The 22,819-nt window shown below is 33.4% G+C and overlaps 1 protein-coding gene across 2 annotated transcripts in view; it reads right to left on the reverse strand.

Moving 5' to 3' along the window:
• The window catches only part of BMP5 (bone morphogenetic protein 5), a 122,695-nt gene extending 113,408 nt beyond the window's left edge, over window positions 1–9,287 (reverse strand). The window contains exon 1 of one of the 2 annotated variants that reach the window (XR_646077.4): window positions 5,819–9,287. Coding sequence is in view for 1 of the 2 variants with exons in the window: in XM_003897760.5 (XP_003897809.1) it covers window positions 5,819–6,308 (490 nt within the window). In the remaining variant the exon portion in view is untranslated. The remainder of the gene's footprint in view (window positions 1–5,818) is intronic. The other variant, XM_003897760.5, reaches the window with a different exon arrangement.
• Between the last annotated feature and the right edge of the window lie 13,532 nt (window positions 9,288–22,819).

Here is a 22,819-nt window from a genome sequence, read left to right on the forward strand (position 1 = left end):
TCTTTTTTTTTTTCTCTTTTTAAACACTGTATATTTTAATAGATTTTGTTTCTGCCTTTTAAAATTATCATTTATCCACAACTTCTTGGGCAAGACTCATACAAACTAGAGGTTACTACTACTTGGTTGTGCAGATTGTTTTAAACATCTCTGAAAAAGTCAGGTGAATACTCCACCATTATTTTTATCTTACTCTCAGACTGTGAGCTGAATCTTAAACATCCCAATCTGACATCAAAATCAAAACAGATCCCTTTTCCTCCTAAATAAATGAGCTGTTTGTCAGGGCTGACTAGTGTGTTTTAAAGGATATCTTAGCCAAGGGTATTATTTTAAGAGATGAGCAAATGGGAAACCCCACAGCCCAGCCAATAAAATATGAACTTAAGGTGCAAAGAAGCACTCATAAATATTACTTAGAACAAGGGATTCATTGTTTCTCTCCAACCCTTTCAGTGGTTCCTCTGATCTCAGCCCCTCTCCTGTGCGTCAGGGAAGCCTCTTCCTTTAACCTGTGGTTTTTTAAAGCTGAGCTACTACATTATTTATGACTGTAAATGTGAGTAGCCTGTCTGTATGCTCCTTGTACACACATACTGAGACAACCCCCCTCCTTCCCCACTTCGGTATTTTAGTGTGTAAGGATGAAAGGGTTTTCCCCTCGAGCTGATGTGGTTGGGGATGTTGAATTAGCTGCTGTTCAGTATGAGGTAGACTGAGGATCTCCCAGCACCTCCTCCACCTGTACAACCTAAAAACCAGCCTTTAATGACTCATTTCATTCCTTTTCTTTCTTTCAGGCTCTTTTTCCAAAATATTTTTATTTCTTTCTCTGTCTCATCCTTATTCCTATATGCCTCTAAATCCTACTCTTTGTCTCTTTATTCTTTCTCATTATCTCTTCTCAAAACAAAATTAATTTCTTCATGGAAGTGACAGAATATTAAGGATAATATAAGCAAAAGTTTTTTATAAACTAAATAGGACTAGCATGTTTGATGAGTGTTATTTTTGTTCGATGTTGATTTCTTTTTCTTTCTTTTACTTTTCTTGAAATTTTCCCTTTTAAATGTTATTTTATAAAATAAAGGCAAAACACAATTAAATTCTGTCAATGGGATCCTTAGGGAGAGATGAAGAGGCAAAGAAGAATGGGATGATGGAGAAACAATTACAGGGGATGGTAAGAGCCAGGGCAGCTCTGGTACCCTGGGGAGCTTTTCTCCCAGTGGGTGGAGGCTGCAATTGGCACGTCATAACCTTTTCCTCCTCAACTGGAAAGAAAACAGGAGAGTGTACCTCAATTCTCAAACTGTAACTAATTGATTTCCAACTAATTTAAGCCTCTCGCAAACCAGGACCAAAGGCAGACCCCAGGAAGGGTAGGAGTGGTAAGGAGAGGGGTGCCAAGAGCGCCTGGGGCTACAGAGACACAGAACAAGGAGGAAAGGCCAAAAATTGCTGGGATGAGAAGGGAGGAGGGAGAGTGGTGATATTACAGAAAATGGAAGAATGAAAGGGAAGGAGTCAGAGGTGGCGGCTGAGGCAGTCCCAAGTCCTCCTTAGTTCCAGCTAATACGTCTCATTAATCTTTAAATTTTGATATTTGTAAGTAACCATTACAATTTGCAAAAAAAAAAAAAAAGCATTTAATTAAACTATGATTATAACTATCTCTGGCAACCCTGCATGTGTCTGTCATGCCAGTCACTTGATAATCAATCATCTTTAAAGGAGAAAAAGAATCCTGTTGGTCACGATTATGAATGTGAAGGGTTGTTGAAGAAGAGAGAAAAAGGTCTCCACACTCAGCAATATTTTTCTCTTCAAAAGTTAAAACTTTTACAGAATGATTGTTGCTTTGCCCATTATTAGCATTAGTTACTCCAGGCATAATTTATGAATAGGTACTATAATGGCTTTAGATTATCTTTCCTTCCAACCCATCCCCCTTCAAAAAAAGCTTCCATGTGTTTATGGGTGTGTTTATGTTGCACAAGTGTTAATAACTGTTGGAGAGACTACATCGATAGGCATCTTTAGGCAGATTTGTATATAAATTCCTTTCCACTGGGCACTTGATTCAGCCAAAAACAACAATAAATTATCAATGATGCCTTTCAAATCTGTCAACTGAGAACATAAGCATTTTTTCCTTCCAGTACCAAGAGAACTTAATGATTAGGGTAAGTAGGCAAAAAAGGTTTAAAGTTTTTGAAAGCGTTTTTTCTTTCATGATAACATACTAAGTATGTTCTCATATTTAAAAAATTTAACAGCACATTTAAATACTTTTATGCTTGGAATTAAAACATCTTCTTGAAATATATCTAAGAGAAAAACCATTAATAAACTCAAAGTTCAACTTTTTCCAGAGGAATATGTAGATACAAAGAATAATATAAAAGTAATTTTCCTGTTTTTACTGTTTTTTACTTCCTATAAAACATCTAGTGTTATGTCATTGTGGGGACAATGTCATCAAGTAATCAAAATTGGCTTCTAACTAAAAGATCTTAGAAATACACTACATGTTTTCTTTGTGTAAACAAGAGATAAATATTGTAAGCAAGTTATCTAATCATGTCTTTAACTTGTGTTGGTATTTAATACATATACTAACACTTAGCACTTTTGACAAAGAGATGGTTAAAAAAGAAAACTAAACAGAAAGACATTATTATTAACAAAATAATGTTATATGGACTAAGCAAAAATTCCACTGACATTCAACAGTTTTAGGGAAAAAGCAAATAATTCAACCTGTAAAATTTAATACTATGAGACTGATAAAAGTGGCCTAAGAATAATGAATATGATAGAAAAAATATTTCTCTTCACACAACTAATAATTTATATTCATTTCTTCAAAATAAACAAGTCAGTAAAATAAAGGTTAAAATGATGTTTTTGGTTTCACATTCAGATGTTTGCATGCCTTAGGCAATTTATTTACATTTTATTTTTCTTTTAGTAAATTCAAATCTATTTTTCACTTATGAACATAAAGCTAATCTCATCCGAATTTTAAACAGTGGGTATTTTGTTAAACATGATTCTGAGTTTGGGTTAAGCTTAATTGTTCTTCATGACCAAAACTATGTTGAAAAAAGAATTTCTGAATGAAAAGGTAACTGTAGAAAATCCGTTATTTGACTTGAGAAGGACAACACACAAGCATTTTTGAAAAGGATGCTACTAGATCCTTTTCATATAATTCTTCTAATTATGAGAAATGTCAACAGATTCTTTTCACATATTTAAATATCCAGGTGACTTCCTCAATACAAATCCCTTGACTATTACTAACGTGACTCATTTGTACTTAGTCTCAGCTATATGCATATATTTTAAGATACTGAAAAAATAAAATCTAATCCTTTTTAGTCTTATAAGAACACAAAATAAACTACAGGTAATATTTGCTAATGGATATTACATTTAAAATGCACTGACACTCTTATTGCAGCTAATAATGTTATTACACTTTCACCTTTTCTGAGTATGCTTATTTATTTGATTATAAAAGAAATGCAAAAGTTAAAGCTTTTTACTAAGTAGTGATCGACTATAAGTTTTGGATTTATTAGAAGGCATGATCAAAGGATAATTAAACTGTTGTTTAATTTTCCTTAAAGTCTACCAAGAAAAACTCACCTAGTGTCAGAATCAGTTTGTCAGTAATTTCATGTAAGACAGTTTGGAATTATTAAATAAAGAAGAAACAATAGCTTGTTATTGAGTATAAAGTACTACTCAGCAGTTCAAGCATGATAAAAATAAATACACAATTTCTCTAAAGCTTATAACTAACATTGTTTCTCTAGAGTCTAATGAATAATTGTATTTCTTCATATAGGCAATAAGCTAATAAACTGCTATGTTATTATAATCTGAACAATGTAACTAAAATGTCATTTATTTTTAAATGTGTTTCTCAATAATAAAAAAGTTCTAGGAATCAACGAATAAAACTATTATTTGTTTTGACTTTCTTACTCTACGTAGATTTATAAAAAATAAACACATAAATTAAAAAATCATGCTTACACTTATCTTGTAAATGATCAGAACAATTCTAATAAAATATGACATTCATGACTGAGCTACTGTTTATTAAAATATGTAACATATATATGCTTCTTTGTCAGATTTTAGATGATATGACCTGATTTTCTCAATGGTTTATGAATATATAAATTTTGCTAGACTGAAATTTTTCTACTAAAATATTTACACTACTTTAAATTCTTGAATAATACTTTAGAAATGTTACAAAGCAAAACGTACCACAAGCTACGTTTGCATGTCCCTTATACTAGGTAAAAGCAATCAAATTAACTTGACATTAAGCTATATTTTAAAGGCTAAAAAGTTCCATGTGAAGTCTGTTAATTATATGTAGAAGAAAAGGCCTCCAGGACACCTGATTAGTGCAACAAATGATGACTTACTCACTTAATAATGAGAGCTTTGTCTCTAGTAACATAAAACATATGATTTATTAAGTACCTTATCCTTCATGCTAGGATTGCTAAGAGCAAATGAGCAGAGTATATTAAGCAACATATATTATAAAAGCATTCATATGTTATTAAGATTTGTTGATAATCTGACTTTTCAAAGAATATTTCCTTTGAGATGTTACATGAGGAAGTTTTTAATTAAGTGTTTTATAAAACATATTAATTTTAAGTCAAAGCAGATTGCATTTGTAAAACAAAGTTCTAAAAGCTATAACATCATAAAGTTCTCAATTCTTCCCAGTGGATTAAATTTGTTGATAGAATTTTTAATCTTCAAAAATAAAATACATTCGATGTTATTTTCCTTTGCCTGCCAGAAGATAGTAAATTTCACCTTCGATTTTTACTAAAACATTTAAAGAAAACAACAGCCCTTATAAGATCATTTGAAATTGGTAATCCATAATATTATTGTGAGAGGGAATACTGGGAACTAAATTATCATTTGACATTATCAGTATTTAAAAACCATCATGAAATACCAGCTATGACTAAGACATAATTTTAAAATGTTCTCACTGATATTGTTGTGGTTTACAGAAAATTACAATTAAATATTTTATCTCATGTAGAAGGAAAATTTTGTACAGATAAAGACCCCTAAAGCATGTTTTACATTTTTCTTGCCTGTGAAAAAAATCAAGTAGGTAGAACATACTTTACACATTACAGTTAAGAACTGTTAGATTGAAACTTTATTTCTGAAATATTTATTATAGAATTTCAGAATCCCTTCCTTGATTCCTTGATAGTAATCTTTTATGGTGCTATTCGATCTTGGTTAATTTTACATCTATATTTTTACAGTAGTTGCTTCCCCTAGATGAGAGATTTTTAAGTAGTATGTGAATATATACTTATATGTGCTTTAAATCACTTAAAAAAAAAGTGGTTCAGAATGTCACTTTTACTTTCCCATCTGTAAGTGCTTGTTTCTTTTTTTTTATTTTTACCCATAGCATAGCTATCCTCATAAATGTCCCTGTTTTTAGACTATTGCCTTTGCATTCATATATTTAAGTGAGGTTGAAATTTTAACAAGATCTAAAAAGACCCACACTATCAGTGTTTAAATTTAACTATTCATATTAAATATATATACATATATATGACTTTTTGCCTAAGGCAAAATCTTACATAGCATGAATGAAAGAAACAAAACAGAAGCTAAAGAGGAGAGTTAGAGAAAATGACTTTATATAAACATGACCACCTACCAAGCAGCTCCTTTACTATTAGGAAAAACTTCCACTTTGTAATAACATAGATTAACAAACAAATGAACAACATACCTAAGTTGACAAAGCTCATGACCATGTCAGCATCATTCAGAAAGTTGGTATCATGGAGGCTGGCTAGAGGAGGACTCTGGGTGGTCAGAGGAGTCGTCCGAGATAACTGTATGCGACGAGGATACCCATTGGGAGAGGCTGGGTATCCCTTTCTTGCCCCTCTGGTCTCTTCTGCCAGGGATGCCCTTACTGAGTACTCCGACTCTTCAGGATTTTCTTCATTGGTCATGGCATTGTAGAGGTCCAGCATAAAGAGAGGTGCAGAGGACGCTTGTTTTCCAGGAGAAAATGGTCTGGGTCTGTGAGGCAAACCCAAGATAGAGAGAATTTCCCTTTGTATTTCCCGTCTTTCGTGGTTCCGTAGTCTTCTATAAATAAAACTGGAGTGAACATGATTGTCTCCCAAACCTCCTTTTGCATAACCCACCAGAACCCAGCAGCTCCAGAGGAAACCCACAATACCCTTAAGTAAAAATACAGTCAGATGCATTTTTGTCCAAAAGCAAAAGTTGATATTTTTAGTCCTTCTTGTCCTCTTAAAAAAAAAAAAAAATCTAAGTTTCTAGGAGGTACACTTTCCCAGTAGTTGAAAAAACAAATTTACCTATTTTTCATGACAGTGACATTTCTGAGCACAACATCCTCACTGATTTTCCTTTCCTATTTTAAATATTTTGGAAAGTGTCAAGAGTAGTTATTTCTAAGAAAGCTGAAACTCAGATTTCCAATTATCCACAGTTGTTAAGAGTTTTTGCTGCATTGATGTAGCAGAAGACGACTAATATTATTTGATCAGATGACCTATGCATTCCTATATGAATTTATGATAATCAGGCCTTTGGTATTTGAATTAACAAAAGTTGATCTTCTGATAAACTGTAGTTCCCAAAGTAATCTTCACTTGCTCTTGAGTTCTTCTCAACCCTTGAGCTCTTTCCAAAACAAATCCTGATTTCTCAATCACAGATCTATGCTGATCTGCACCTTGGTGTTGGAATATATATCTGTCCGGCAGCTTGGTGATAACTTTAACATCTTTTGTGTCGTCTTAGTGTAAAATAATACTCTAGGTTGTACTATTCAAGTAAATGTGTTTCCCTGAATTTACTTGAAATCCTTCCTGTAAATCCATTCAATCCCTTTCTCCTTCTTACTGTTAATTCCACCTCCAGCAGGCACAAATATACCAGCCCTCTTCAAGAGAGATCTAAAGAGTAATGTAAGCACAACCCTGCTGGGAAAGAAGAGGCTTCTCATTGTAATTTGAAACTGGTAAAGCAAAAAGAACTTAACCCTTTTGCTACCAGAAAAGTCTCCATTTTCACAATTTTATAACCACGCATCTAACATAGAACGGTGATGCATGGGGCATACAAATTCTAGGGGAAATAAAAGGCAGTTTTCAAGTAGTACACTGAAAATTTTGCCATCCATTTTACGTAGTACTTCTTTAGATCTTTTTTTTCAATGACATGTACTTAATACACTTCTGTATTAAGTCTCAGGTTGTGCCTAAGTTAGCTTGATGAATCTCAGTTCTATATTTGAGATTTCTAGCTTTTGTATGTCATTAAAATGCACTTCTTAAAAAATAAAAGGATGAGTTGTAAATTGAGGTTAATTCACTGTTTCTTAATGACAGAAAATCCTTTTAAAATAAAATACAGCAGAGAATTAATCACTAATAAATATATTCTAGCTGCCAAAATGGTAGTTGTAATAATTCAATAACAGTAATTAGATAACCTAGCTTTAAGTGTCTTTAAGTATTAAAATTTTAAGCAGAAAGTTGAAATACAAATATCCTAAGATGTAGTGTCATGATTCATAACTTTTAAGTTATTTCAGTTGAAATATACACAGACCTACAAATTAGATATTTCCCATAAATTGTACTCAATACTTTGATTTGTTTTAACCCATGCAAATAAACACAAATCAAATCTTCATGACTACATGCAGATTGAAATTTGAGTTTTTAAAATTTGATGGGTAAAATGGGGAAAGTGCACACCTTTCTAAAATACCATACTTAATCCAAGGAAATGAGCAAAGTATGTGTTTATCCTTAATGTTTAATGCCTTTAAAATTTGGAAGTCTACAATATTTTTGTGCAGCTCTAATTTTCCTTACAGGCTCTCACTTAACCTTAGGGCTCACAGTACTTTCATTGTCTGGGATAGTATTCTGATACCAACGTAAATTTATCGAGCAAATTCTAGAGCTGTTATGAAATTTTAATGTTTTTCCTTTACTCTACCTACAGGCGCCTGGTTTCTTGTTTAATTTCTTTTTAAATATTTCCTCTGAGTGTATAAAGAAAAGTCATATTTCTCAGAAGTCTTCAGTTATTGGTGAATGCAGAATACTGAAAGGGCTTGCCGAATCTTATTGTATGCATCATTTTTTTATACAAAGTTGTTGCACGAGAACTTGATGTTGCTATTTAATATTTGCTTTACTGAAATTTAATTATGAATAGTCATGTAGGATGCCACAGTAGCAGACCCAAATGCTGACATACATGGAACACCCTTGTAAAATAGGTATCACAAAGAATAGCAATAGAGCAGGTTGAAAGTAAGTTAAGAAACACCACTTCAAAAAGAAATAGTTTAAATGGCTAAAATTCTTGACAGTGCTTATTTAATATCCAAACCAAACTAAGAAACAAAGTCAAATCAATTGCTTTAAGACAAAAAGTTTCTCTGCATTTATAAAACATCCTAAAGTAGGCTACAGTTCTCAATATTTTAAAATAAATCATCAAAGTTATGATTTTGCTTCATTTGTCTCTAGAGCACAGCACAGAATTACAAAGTAAAAATTTACCACACTAGAGGAAGAAACAACTCTTATTATCTTCCATATGTGATTTTTTTTTCTAAGATACATGTGAAAAATAAAAATGAGACAAGGCATCACAAGTCTTAAAACTCATTTTCCCAAAGCATGATTTATAATATCAATCAGTGTAATTATAATTTAATTGTTTCACCAGGCATATAGCCTACCTCTATATTGGAAATCAGTTGCTAGTATTCTTAGTCAGAATATTAAGTAATCACCCTCCCCGCCGACTTTCCCTTCCAACTCAGACTAGATTTGGCAAACACTTATTTTTCAAAAAGATCAACTTGTACAGTGAGGGAAAGAAAATAAAGAAAAAGCCTTCCAGGAATAAAGAGGAAATAGTAACCACCAAACAAAAAGTCAGATTCATTTTCAACTAAAAGTATATGTATTTTACTCCATCATTTGAATTCTCAGGTAGATTTGTAGTGAGAGCAATTTGAAGGATAAAGTATTTTGCAACTTCAAAGTATAAACATTCCAAATTTCAGAGTATGTATTTAAAGTTGTATAAGGCATTGAACATACGGAATAAGCATATGCTGAGAAAGAAGACATGGGGACAGGAAAAACACCCAGGGCATCACAATAATTGTGTCTAAAGATAAGCACATTTCAAAAAAAAAAAAAAAGGAGCCTTGTAAAAATCTACTTTTCACAATGTAGTATTTCCCCGGATATATCCTAATGTTAGGAAATTTCTGGTGAGGAACAGAGACAATGGAATTCATGTAAGAAGTATTTCTCCACTGTCATTCTTTCTATTCATTTTTCACTCTCTCATTAAAATCTGACACATTTCATCCATTGATATATAAACCAACTATGTCCAATCAACCAATTTTTTTTTTTTTAGCTTTTTAAAAGAAACTTGCTCCAAAAAAATTTGAAGCATTTAAGTCTGTGTTGCTCTAGAAGGACCTTTCTTTTTCACTTTTGGCTTTTTGTTTTGTGTTGTTTTCTCCTTGAAAACATTTTTCCTTTCTCTGTATTAGGAGAAAAATCTCTTAATACAAAGATATGACTGCAGTGAAAGACAAATACCCAATGTAAATGGCATCTGCTTTCTAAATTGTCTCTCAAATTAAAACAAAATTCAAAATCCTTTGAATGTGATTACAAAATCTTAAGCAAAAGCTATCTTAGATTGTGTTGGAGGGAGTAAGGGGAAAGGGTGGAGATAAGGCCACTTAGAATGTTGAAGAGGCTGGAAGCAGTGGGGGAATTTAGGGAAGGTATCACCTTCTAGACTCTTTTTGGTGACTACATGCACAAATGCATAACAAAGCAGCATCTATGGTATTAAATTACTTCAGTTCACTCTCTTTGAGTGAAAAACATATAAATAGAGAATACGGTGTGGTCCAAAGGAAGGCAGAGCAGTGCCACACCACCACCATCTGACTTAGATTTGCTTGTTATAACCTGAAAGGGATTGTAATCATGGGCAGCATAGGCTTTTTGTCCATCTTGATTACTAGTTGTTAAGGAAGACTTGAAAATGCATAATAAAATACAGTCACCAAAAACTTTTGAAATGTTGGGTATTATTTTTCATGGATGGTGACATTACTGACTAGTTTTAAATGAACAGAAGATTTTTCAGTATGCTTTGTATTATTACATGTTCCTAAGATTGTTTTTATATTATTTCTCGAGAGTAAATGTTATCGTACGAATATATTTAAGGACATAAAATTATTATTTCAATGTAGTTATTAATCAAGGGAGATTTCTAGTTTTTTCTTGAGACTTTAACTATAAAGCAAACTGCATGAGAAGAAGGGCTGAGTTTATTTTGGTCACTGGTATAAAGCAGTACATATTAGTGGTTCAGTTAATATTTGCATAACAGTACATTTTCTTAACAAAGATGAACAATATTCCAGGGAATTTTTTAAGGGCAGTTCTCGCTGAAGTAATAGTTATAAGGATTCATTAAGCTGATGAGTTGATGAATTGCTGCATCACTTAGTATGTAGGCTCTCCTGACCTTCTGAAGTTTCCTTTCATAAAGAAACTTGCCAATTACACATCTTACCCCAGAGTTATGAATCTAACTACAAACTTCTGTCAATACTAGGCAATTGTAGTAACTCAGAAGTGAAAGCATTATGTAAAGAATTACATTAGAACTTGCAAAATACCTTGGTCTATCATTACAAGAACAGCCTACTGAATTGAAGTAGCCCTTGACCCAAATGAGCAACTTCTATTCCTGTCAATTAACACCTCATTCCTTTGCACTGTAATTGCTTATTGTATGTGTTTTGTTTTGTTTTGCTGGTGCTGTTTTTATGACCCATATTACAATGTAAGAAGCCCTGAAAATGACCATTTTTGTTTAAGGAACATTAGCAATTAAGAGCACACCTGCTAAGGCTCAGTAGGTACATGCAGACATGAAACACACAGTAGACCTGAGATGAAGTGGGGTCTGGAGCATGAAAGAATGCACTAAAGGCATGTCTGTGAGTATCAAAGTAAATGCTTATAAGCCCACACTATTTATACTTTTCTAGATGGCTGACTCTAACTACAAGTATCTTACCAGTAAGTTGACCAATTCAAAACCTGTAGTAGTGTGACAGTTCATGAAAGACACAGCTGCCAATTTACCCCAAAATTCCCATTAACAGCACCTTGATCCTGAGTAGAAAGTAAAATCTATAAATGTCACTAGTCATGATATGTTCACAATGAGACAATTTGGAGAAAACTTAAAAATTACCTAATGCAAAATGGCCTTGATGGCAGACTTACTATTATCTGTAATGTTTTAATTAAATGGCCCTACTATTCCATAGCATTATTTTTTTCTAGGAAGCAGACAATATTTTATAGGGTCTTCTTCAAAACCTTTAAGATAAATTTACAGCCTAACAAATTGGCCCAAGATACATGACAGAAATCGTCCATCAGGAATATAAAGAACTTGTGTGTACATCATCCAAGATCCATTAATATTCTGTGATATGAGAGGATATGGACTATCTGCTTCCTAAGATATAATACACTAAAGAAATATAATAGTGGGGAACATAACAATAATTATTAATATTCAAGCTGTACGTGTAAATATCCCTCTAACACAAAGGTTCTCAAACCAGGCTGCACATTAGAATCACAAATGGGGACAGGAGGACATTTTAAGAAATACTAAGGGTGGGACCACACCCAAGACCAATTATACCACAACTCTTGAGAATGATCCCAAGCATTAGTATTTTTCAATACTGATTAATATGTAGCCAAAGTTGAGAACACCTAACAAATAATCTTGGCAACATATAAATCACATATAATAAGCTATATATTTCAGTAATATAACAACTTCAAATTAGAGAAAGATTTTTTATTTTTTCCCTGATTGCTGCTAAGTTTCTATGATATGTAATAAATTATTCTTTAAACAGATACACGATGCTTGCTTGCATCAAGAAAACCTTTTCCATCCATTTACAGACTAAATACTAGGCTATTCTGTACTTACTATAGCAGTAATTAAAACAGTTCCTACTCTTCCCCAAATTAGAGGTCAGTTGTTTCTAGAACAATTTCCTTAAGTGTTTGTCTTTCTAATACTGAGTTTAAAATGCAGTTTCTTAGACACAAAGTGCTACTGTTTCACAGAGGGAATAAGAATATATTTTTCAAAATGGTATCTACTTGTTACATAGTCCTCTGCTCTTATTTACAGTTTTTTTCTTAGATTATAGCATCATGTGAATTATAAAGCCTCCTCCACTACAAGGCTTTAAAATCTTCTTTTAAAAAATTCAGTCATTATTTGAACTCACATAAAAAGAGCCTTCTTATCTATACTGGATATGTTCAGTTGTGAAGTTTTCCCATTTTCTTGGTTTTTAGAGAGAGCCATGTGCATGTGTGTGCATGCACATGCATCTTCCTCAGAGGCAAATGTTTGTTTCTGAAGTTTCCTCTTACACTGGATCTCCTTTCCATCTTCATTTCCCAGTTACTTCCTACATTTAAAATGTATTGATTTTATTTTCTTATACTTTGCATTCTGTTCATATCTTTTGTTCCTCTATTTTACAAGAAACTCTTTATCTTGTGTCTCCATTTTTAAAAGGCTTATCCCTCCTAGTTTTCTTATCTAGAACTCTCTTTCAAGTGTGTAACTGTTTTCTTTATCTCTCACCTTTCACCGCCCCTTTCTTCCTACAGAGATGGATTTAATCCTACCATCTCTTCTCCTAATCTCCAGTTCTTCTTTCTTCTAGAACAGTTGTATTTTTATAGCTGCACATTCATCAGCAAGGCAGTGATGACATCAATCTGCAATATAATAATATTCTCCCCATCTTACAACTTCATTTTACTTTTAAACTGCTTTTGTGGAAACAGATGCAAATATTGTACCCTATTTACCCAACCCAAGAAGCTCAGTGTTTTCAGATGTAGATAGAAATTCTTTTGAAATATTCACAACTTTTTCACTATTTCTGGCCAAAACAAACCATGATAATAATAACAATAACAGTAATAATAACTCTAAATTTGTTTTTTAGAGACGCGTCTCACTATGTGTCCCATCCAGGAGTGCAACAGTTATTCACAGGCGTGATCACAGCACACTATAAACTATAACTCCTAGGCTCAGGCAATGCTCCTACCTTTTCCTCTTGAGTAGCTAACACTTATAAGCATGTGCCACTGAATCTAGCAATAACTCTGAATTTTAATGAGATACGCAGCCTTATAGTAAAAATACAAGAAAATAACCTAAGTAGCTGTTGAGATTATATCCTGGCAGTTCACACTTATAATGAATAATTATCTTTGAGTCTAAGAAATTACCTTCTTACCATCCAATAATTTTATATTCTGGCATGAGATATTTTCTCTTAATAGTAGGCTCTAATCCAATATGCAATCCCACTTAATACTGTGTCTTCTAGAAAGTCTTCTAAGATTTGTATGTTTTCCTCCAACCACTTCTAGGGAAATAAAGCCAAATTGTCTACAATTTCTACAATAATCCAGACACTCCACATATGTAAATATACTACACACCTATATATATTTTTTAAGCATGCTTCTTAAATCAGTGATAAAGGCACATTAGAAAAAGATCAATCTAATAACATCTCTTAAACAGAGTCAGACAAGTGTCAACACTCACAACTAGTCAGCTTTTCAAGAGCTCTCTAGATGCCCAGTTATTTCCATGGAAATCTAGAGCAGTTCAAATACTCTCAGCTTTCTCTATAAATCTAAATATACAGATTTCAATGGGCGCTTGCCTCTACAATTACAAGTCCAAGAACAGGCTAGCAGGATCTTCCTACCAAATTGAAATATAAATCATCCATATATGATAAAATCACAATCTCTTGGAAGGATAAAATCAGTAAGTACAGGGCATAAGCTTAAAACTCATTATTCTATGATATGAATACTATACATTTGCAATTATCCAAATGTCATTTGGATGCTTGAAACTTTTTAGTAGAAAGTTTCTATTCCTTATCACTTATCATGTGATCAAAGAATGTTGTAAAAATTTTTCAGTTCCCATTGCTTATAGTTTTTCCACTTCCATGACTGATGCCAGGAATATTTAAGAAGCATGGTGCTTGCCAAGGAAAGTGCATAGGGCTTAAAGCCAGGAAACAAGATTTATATCTTGGTTTTGTCACTTACTGTCTGAATGACCTTGGAAAAGTCACAGTGGAATCACACAACTACAGAGTAACAGCAAAGAGTCACATTTCTGAATCTTAGTTTCTTCATCTGTGAAATGGAGAAAAAAAGAGCCCCTTATCATGAGGCTGTTGAACCCATTAAATGAGAACATGTATGAGAAAATGCTTCATAAAAGTCAACATGTTTCATAACTTATTATCATAGGCACTTCGCCCAGTAAAACTGAGATTCTTGTGAGCTTTTCCATTGGTTACTTCACACTGACAACCTGGGACTCAAAGCTTGTATTTCTGTTTCATCACTTGATGAAGAGAAAAAGACTTAAGAATTACTATGAAAAGATCATTTCCCCAAATAAAATTGTTATGTCTATGGATAGACAAAGTTAGACAAAGCCAGGGATTTCATGCTGTTATCGTTCTGTACAATCTCCTAATATCCTGGAGGACATACAGCATTTCTCTCCTTAGTGACATTTCCTCATTGTTTTAACAGCACATCTCAAATCTTTTCCTATGGTATCCCAGTGCAGTAGCAATAGAGAAAAATAGGCTTGATTGACTAATTGTTCTTCCACTGCACAAGGAAATAAAATTAAAATGCACATCTACCCTGAGGTTTTCCATTAGTGTTAAGGGAGGCTGTCAACTTCTGAATATGATGAGTGAAAAGAGAAAAAGTTAGCTTGTTCATCTTTGAAGTAAGCAATACACAACCAACTAATAGCTTGGTATAAGAATCATCTAAAACATATAGATAATTGCCTATATGCCTTCAAGCACTGGTTTTGCTACTGCCTGCTTTGTTACATGTAAGAAATGTCACTTAACACCTCTGCCTCAGTTTCTTCACCTTAAAGAGGGATATTAATAATATATATTTCAGAAGATTTGTATAATTGTCAAAGGATGCAGCATGTGAATATTCTTTCATAAATGTAAAGTAATCATTATCATAGCATTTGTCACATGTATTATTCAGATCACAGTGGAGAAGTGTATAATTTTCATACCTTTACAAAGAGATAGCCCAAAGCATTTAGCATGCTACTGCACATTTAGATTTTTAAAAATATGGTAGTGAAAGGGAGGTATAGTATATAGCATTTTCCAAACAAATTTTACTATGGAATCACATTATCTAAGGAGCTAAGTAGGTGATTATCTAAGGAGCTGATTGCCATCATGCAAAACATATCATAAGACTGATTTTCAACCAGAACAGCTGGAAAAGAGTACATCTGTCTTGATATAAAAGGAGAAGCAAAATAACACAATTAAAAGCCTCTGCTCAGGAACTAGACTAAATTTGTATTCCGACTCCACCATTTCATAATTGTGTAACCACTTTCTGCCTCAGTTTCCTGATCTGTCAAATGGAGATAATGGCAGGTGCTATCACTTAGGGTTTTATGAAGTTTAAATAAGTTAATAAACATAAAAAGACTTGGCATGGGGCCTGACACAAAATAAATAATAAGTGTCAAGTGTTGTAATATTTTACTACTTCTTGAAGGATGGAAATTTCTTCCTATGCATTATTGTAGCTCAGTGTTGTAGAAACAGTATTTGACATATAGATGTACAATAGAATGAATATTCATAGAGTGAAATTTACAAATTTGCTTAAAAAGATTTACAAACCATCTATAAGCAATGACAACTATTAAATTAACATTAATAATTATTCATGTCATTTATTACTTTACTAATACTGTATCAAAGTTTAAGAAATGTATGTCACAATTGTGACTGGTCCATATAAACTTTTACACAGTCTATATGATAATGCAGCTCAAAAAAATGCATTCTCCAGTTTAATACATAGCAGTCAAAAAGATTATCTACTAAAGGATATTTTCTTATGCCAATAAGACCTATAACAACACTAAATTCCTTGAGAAACACTACATAGAAGTAAGCAAACAGTATGAATCCAAGGTATAAAAATCAGTTCATGGTTTTTGCTCTTTCTCTTCCCAAGTCTCGCTGACCAGCCGTAGACAATTTGACTGTCATTTCCATTCTTCCAATTGAGAAGCAAGTGAGTAGAAGAAAGATAAAATTACAACTAGTGTAACCTATTCTGTCCTAGAAGTCTTTCTTAAGTAATAAGGTTAAGGAGCCCTACATGAATAAATAAGTCATTTAAAAAGACTTTGCCACTAACACTGATAACTGAAAAATAAATGCATTTTATTCATTTTGATAAAATCAATTATAAAAACTTACTTGGGCCTACCAAATAAAAATAACTATCACTCAAATATATAAAGATTTTGTTTAAAACTTGTTTCAAAATTGCTATGAGTGGTTCATTAATCTATATTTAGTATTATTTGCCAAATATACCCAATTCGTAATTTTTATATACATATTTAAATATAAAATTCTCAAGTTCAAAAACTTAATTATAATAAATGGTAGAATTTACTTTTTCCATGTTAATGAGAGTAAAAATGAAAGTCTTTTGGTGTTCAGACCAAACTCAAAAAAAAAAAAAACCCTAAACTTCTGTTTTAGAATTTTGATGCCAAGCTTTTGCTAAGGAAGTAACAATCCACAGCACTGTTGCAAAGCTCTAAAGAAACTGGTTTTTATACAAACACTGACAGGCTCTGACCATCAGTGGCATTAGAAGGCGCCAGCATAATTACAGCCTCCTCCATAACTTATTTCAGGCTAAGTAGGAGAGCCAATATTTTGTATTTTAATTAAGAAACCTGGATTTTGTTTGTAATAATTGACCGTTAAGTCAATTCTTGCCAGGATATACTTGTAAAAGAGAATTTGTGCCTCCAGTAAGCTTTCATTTAAGATTTTTTGGAATATATTTAGAATTTGGGATTGAAATCTGTTTCAATTATTTATGTTAGCTGTTTTCATTGTAATACTAATAGCTGAAGATTGTATTTGTATGTATTTTCAATAGATGAAAATGTTCATAAACGTTTATTATTTTCTTCTTGAAGAAAATGTTGAAGGATAATGATGATGTTATGAACTCTCAATCCAAACTATTCCCCTTATTAACTAGTTAGGCCTGAAGATAAATCACTGTTTTCATAGTGTTATAAAATAAATTAATCAGTATTTAAGACAGAGTAGAACACCAAAGAGACAATCTAGTAACAAAGCATTTTAGATGTAAAACACCCATATGCTGATGTTGAAAATGTCTAATTTTTGGCTGTTCAGATCAAACTATTCTATACAGTAATGCTTTCATGTTCTTATTCTCAAAAAGTGCTACTCAATTATAATTATTTTAAGTACATGTGATAATAGTAGTATTTATTAATACTTGTTTTAAAAGTTAATTAGAATATATCTGAAAATTTTACCCCTAAAGAATGAGTTTCCAAAGGAAACTAAATGGAATACTGCCACCTCTTGGTTATATAAATTGTAAAGTTGCAGAAGTTTAATGTAGCCTTTTTGAATGGAAATGTTTAGACACACTTTAAGCTTTTAGAAATAATAATCCTATCTCTATTGCTATGAAAATATACATCTTTAAATTTTTGCTTTTCAGTTACTGTTCTTTAAGTATTTCACTTACCATTTTGCTAAGCTTGTCCAAAAACTCTTGAACTTTAGAACCTGGAAACAATTCTTCATGTTTATTTTGTAAAGAATGGCAAGTAATGACCTTGTAATGAAAAACACAAAGAGACTTTTATATCCTGGGTCTCTGTTGTGAACATTTCTATTACTTCTCTTTATACCAAACCACACCACTAACCTACAGAACAGAATTTTGCAATGACACACTCAAATTTGCCAAAACACTAATTACATTTCTTTCAGCTAGAAGAATTTATACCTTCTCACCCCATAAGTATTTTATGTATACAGTTTTAAATTATAGGGTAAAAAATTATACAGTAAGTACCTAGGCACATCTGGAGACTAATTTGGTGGGTGAAAAGAAATGAAAGACTCTACATAGACATAGATTTCACTTAGGACAGGATCTGAAATTATGAGGTTGTCTCTACATGGGGTCAATGCAAAATAAAGGAAATCAAGAATGGGAAGGAAGATAAACATTGATAAATAAAGAAAATAAAGGAATTGGTTCAACAACAAATTATATTATTATTTTTCAGTACACTTCTTACAACCTGACTGTAGCAACAAAGCACACCTCTTGCTACATAAGTAAACAGTAAATAACATGTAATCAAAATAATGAAGTGAAATATACAGATGAGCTTAAAGGAAAATAAGAGAAATTCCTAGGCGCCAACAACAAAGAAGAAATGTAAAACCAGATAATTTGCAAAATGGCTCAATAGATGTTTAAGAGGGGTTATCAGGCTCAGGAAAAGCCACATTTCTAGGGGATGCAGATTAACTGTCCATATAGAGACATGAATATTACCTTGGACTTACATGAGGATAGATGCTGAACCTGAGATCCTTATAGACAGCTAGGAAAATAAAAGGGGGACCTCTGAGCAATTGAAGAGAGCGATAAAATAATAACCCCTAGGGAAGCGATATTTGATTTGGCCTAAGGATCTAAGTGAAAAAATAAAATAAAATTCTCCTTTAAAAATTAAAACAAGGCCGGGCATGGTGGCTCACAACTGTCATCCTAGCACTTTGGGAGGCCGAGGCAGGTGAATCATGAGGTCAGGAGTTCAAGACCAGCCTAGGCAAGACGGTGAAACCATCTCTACTAAACGTACAAAAGTTAGCTGAGCGGGATGATGGGCACCTGTAATCCCAATTACTCAGGAGGCTGAGGCAGAGAATTGCTTGCACCCAGGAGGCAGAGGTTGCAGTGAGCCGAGATTGCACCACTGCATTCCAGCCTGGGTGACAGAGCAAGACTCTGTCTCAAAAAATTAAAATAAAATAAAATAAAATAAAATAAACAAAATAGTTCATGGCACTATGCTGTCCTTAAGGACAGTGGTAGACTTCCCAAGCCTCAATATTAAAAACTTGTTTTAAAACAACAGAACAAACATAGCATAGATACATATTAATAGCTTCACTTTAGGTACCCAGAGTCCACAGTATTCTGCACAGGGAGAAAATACTTATTAAAGAAAAGTTTAAAACCAAAAACTACAAACCATATAAGGAAGCAATCTAACCTGAGCAGAAGCTGTCAAGTAAGACAGCAGGAAGTATTGCACATCCCCAGGTTGAAGGGAAAAAAACCATCCAAAGTAAACTTTTAAAACTATGCTTAGAATGGTAAAGACACAACAGAAGAAATAGAAATCATAAGTTTTTAAAGGAGGACATTGAGAAAAGAACAGGAGGGTTTGAAAACTAATAAAAATCTAATAGAAATAAAATTATGAACACCAATTTTTTAAAAAATCAATCAACATATGGTCAAACAGATTTCACACAGCTGAAGGGAAAAAAAATTAATGAAGATAGATCTGGGAAATGTACCCATATATATTGCAAAAAGATAGAGAAATAAACATAAAAATGAGAGTTGGATATCTATCTTTTCAATACATGGCAGGTTTCTCTTAAACAGTGTCTTTCTCTCAATGTAATATTTACAAAGATATTTCAATAACAACTATCCTAATAGTCACCACTATTAATACTCTCAAATATTGCTTGAAACAATCATTTAAAAAGTTTCCATGGTGCCAGTAGCCAAATAGTAAGAATGTCTTCAAAACTGTTAAAGAATATTCATATGTTCTTCAGTGTAAAACTGTGAATACCTCAAGAAAATGTTTTGGTTTAGGTCCTGATACAGATAATGGCAGCCTCTAAAATGGCCCCTGGTCCTCCTGCCCTAGTATATACACACTCCTCCCCTGAAGTGTGGGCTGAACTTATTGACTGCTTCTAATGAATAAAATACATAAGAAGTAATGGAATGTTACTTCTACTATTAGATTATAAAATGACTAACTTCCAACTTGAGTGTCCCCTCTTTCTCACTCTCAGGTTTTCTGTCTCTTGGATCACCAGCTGTCCTGTGGTGAAGACTTTCAGGGAGCCTCTGAAGAGGCCCACATGGTGAGGAGCTAAGGCCTACTAGCAATGACATGCATGAGCTTTGAAGCAGATCTGAGGCCTGCCAAAAGCCACATGAATAAATTTGGAAGCAAATCCCTCCACCCACCCACCCCCATGAAACCATCAGAGGATACCACAGCTACATTCAACGACTTAACCACAGTCTCAAAAGAGACCTTAAGCCAGAGGTATCTATTTATGTTCTCACCAGATTCTTAATGCACAGAAAATGTAAAATGATAAATGTTCATTGCTTTCACCTTCTATGTACAGGAATGCCTTAGTCTGTTTTGCTGCTATAACAAAACACCTGAGATTGAGTCATTTATAAAGAGCAGACATTTATTTCTTATAGTTCTGGAAGCTGGGAAGTTCAAGATCAAGATGCCAGCAGTCTGTGTCTGGTGAGGGCCTTCTTGCTGAGTACTTAACATGGCAGAAGGGACATATTATTTCCTCACGTGGCAGAAGAAAGAAGGGCAAAAAAGGTCTAACTTAGTTCTCTCAGGCCCTTTTATAAGACATTAATCTATTCATAAGCTCATTACTTCCCCCAAGGCCCCATGTCTTTATACCACCACAACGGAGATTAAGTTTTCAACATGAATTTTGGAGGCAATAAACACATTCAAACCATAGCAGAGAGTAATTTGTTATACAGCACTAGTAGTTTCTTTACCTAAGATATCCTTTGATTTAGAAAAATTATTAATATTAATATCTCAATATATATAATGAAATGTTAAACAATATCACCTGATAATCCACTTTCTACAGATTATGAACCTGTCATAAATCAGTCTTATAGACATTAACATGTTTATATTCATCAAATAAAATAAATATAAAAACCTGCTTTATGACTTTCTTTAACGTGAGCTAAGAAAACAAGTTACTTAGAAAAGATAACTTAATGATCATGCCATTAATACACCCCTTGGGAAAATTTGATTTTAGGGATAAAGTATATAAGCCATATTAGTTTAGTACATCTATAACACTGATGCTGAGAACATTGTTCATCTCTACATAAACTCCTATGCAAGCATCACATGAATTTTTCTTTTAAAATTTAGTACCTGGGAAACGTGTTTCTTTTGTAATTTTATCATTCACTTACACATTTATTGAATACATACTTTATTGTCTTACCATAAGTTAGGCATTTAAGATGGTACCAGGAATCCATTTGTTAGAAATAAAATATCTCGGCTTTCATGGAAGTACCTTTATTCTTCTAAGGAAGAAGCAAACAATAAACAACTGACTATATACAAAAAGATGATAAAGTAGGAGTTTTATCCAATACCTTAAAATGGCAGATTCAGAAATCAAGGAGAGGTGCTAGACAAAAGTAAGTATTTTCAAAGGAGGTTTATATAAAAACCAGCTAAACAACCAGTAAGTTCCTCCCTTCCAGAGCAGAAAGGGGTCAGAAGTAGAAAACTGGTGGGTTGTGAATTCCTCTACTTTTTCAGGGGAAACAGCTGAGGATGGGTATCTGCCTCTAACTTCAAACTTAATTACAGAAGCTTCAAGGAGTCTCCTCAGAGAACTTGATATGTGCACCTTAAAGTTGGAAGTTGCCATGCCTCACATCTGGGAAGTGTTCAGACAATAAACAATGGGCGAATCACTCTGATGGTGAAGCAAAGGGCGGGAGCTGAGTTGGAATGAGCCTGTATTCCCAGAATTCAATAAAGCAAAACAAACTTAAAGGTTTCTATGGACCAGATGTGGGCCACAGGTAGGGGTGACTCAGTGTGTTTAGTGATATTAGGGTCCATCCCATGAAGGCTACCTAAAGAGTGAACTGGTTACAGCAGAGAGAAGTTAAAAGCCACCCTGGATTTCTAGAGACTACAAAAAAAAAAAAAAGAACTACGGGAATTAAAACATGCCCTTCGAAATAGTCAGTGAGAAATCTCTCCTGCTGGGTAGCAGTGGGTCTTAAGATCACATAAAACTGGCACAGTGAAGCCACCATCTCTACTAAAATACAAAAATTAGCAGGCATGGTGGTGGGCGCCTGTAGTCCCAGCTACTCGGAGGTGAGGGCCGGAGGCAGTGGTGGGAGGCGAGGCTTGCAGTGGTAAGATCATGCCTCCAGCCTGGGCTATGAGAAGAACCATCTCAGGCTCTCTAAACAAACAAACAAAAACATAAGCAACTTTTTGTAGAAATCACCAGCTATTTGTATCGTTCTTTGAAGAACATCATTCAGGTCTTGACCATTTTACTATTTGTGATTTTTTTGCCATTAAACTATGCAAGTTCCTCATAGATTTTCTATAGTAACCCCTTATCAGATATATAGTTTGCAATTATTTTCTCTTATTCCACAGGTTGCCTTTTCATGTAATTGATTGTTTCTTTGCTGTGCAAAAGCTTTTCAGTTTTATGTAGGTATCTCTTATTCAATTTTACTTTTGTCGCCTATGCTTTTGATGTAATATTCCCCCCCAA

This window comes from Papio anubis, chromosome 6 (genome assembly GCF_008728515.1).
Source record: "Papio anubis isolate 15944 chromosome 6, Panubis1.0, whole genome shotgun sequence".
Lineage (NCBI taxonomy): Eukaryota > Metazoa > Chordata > Mammalia > Primates > Cercopithecidae > Papio > Papio anubis.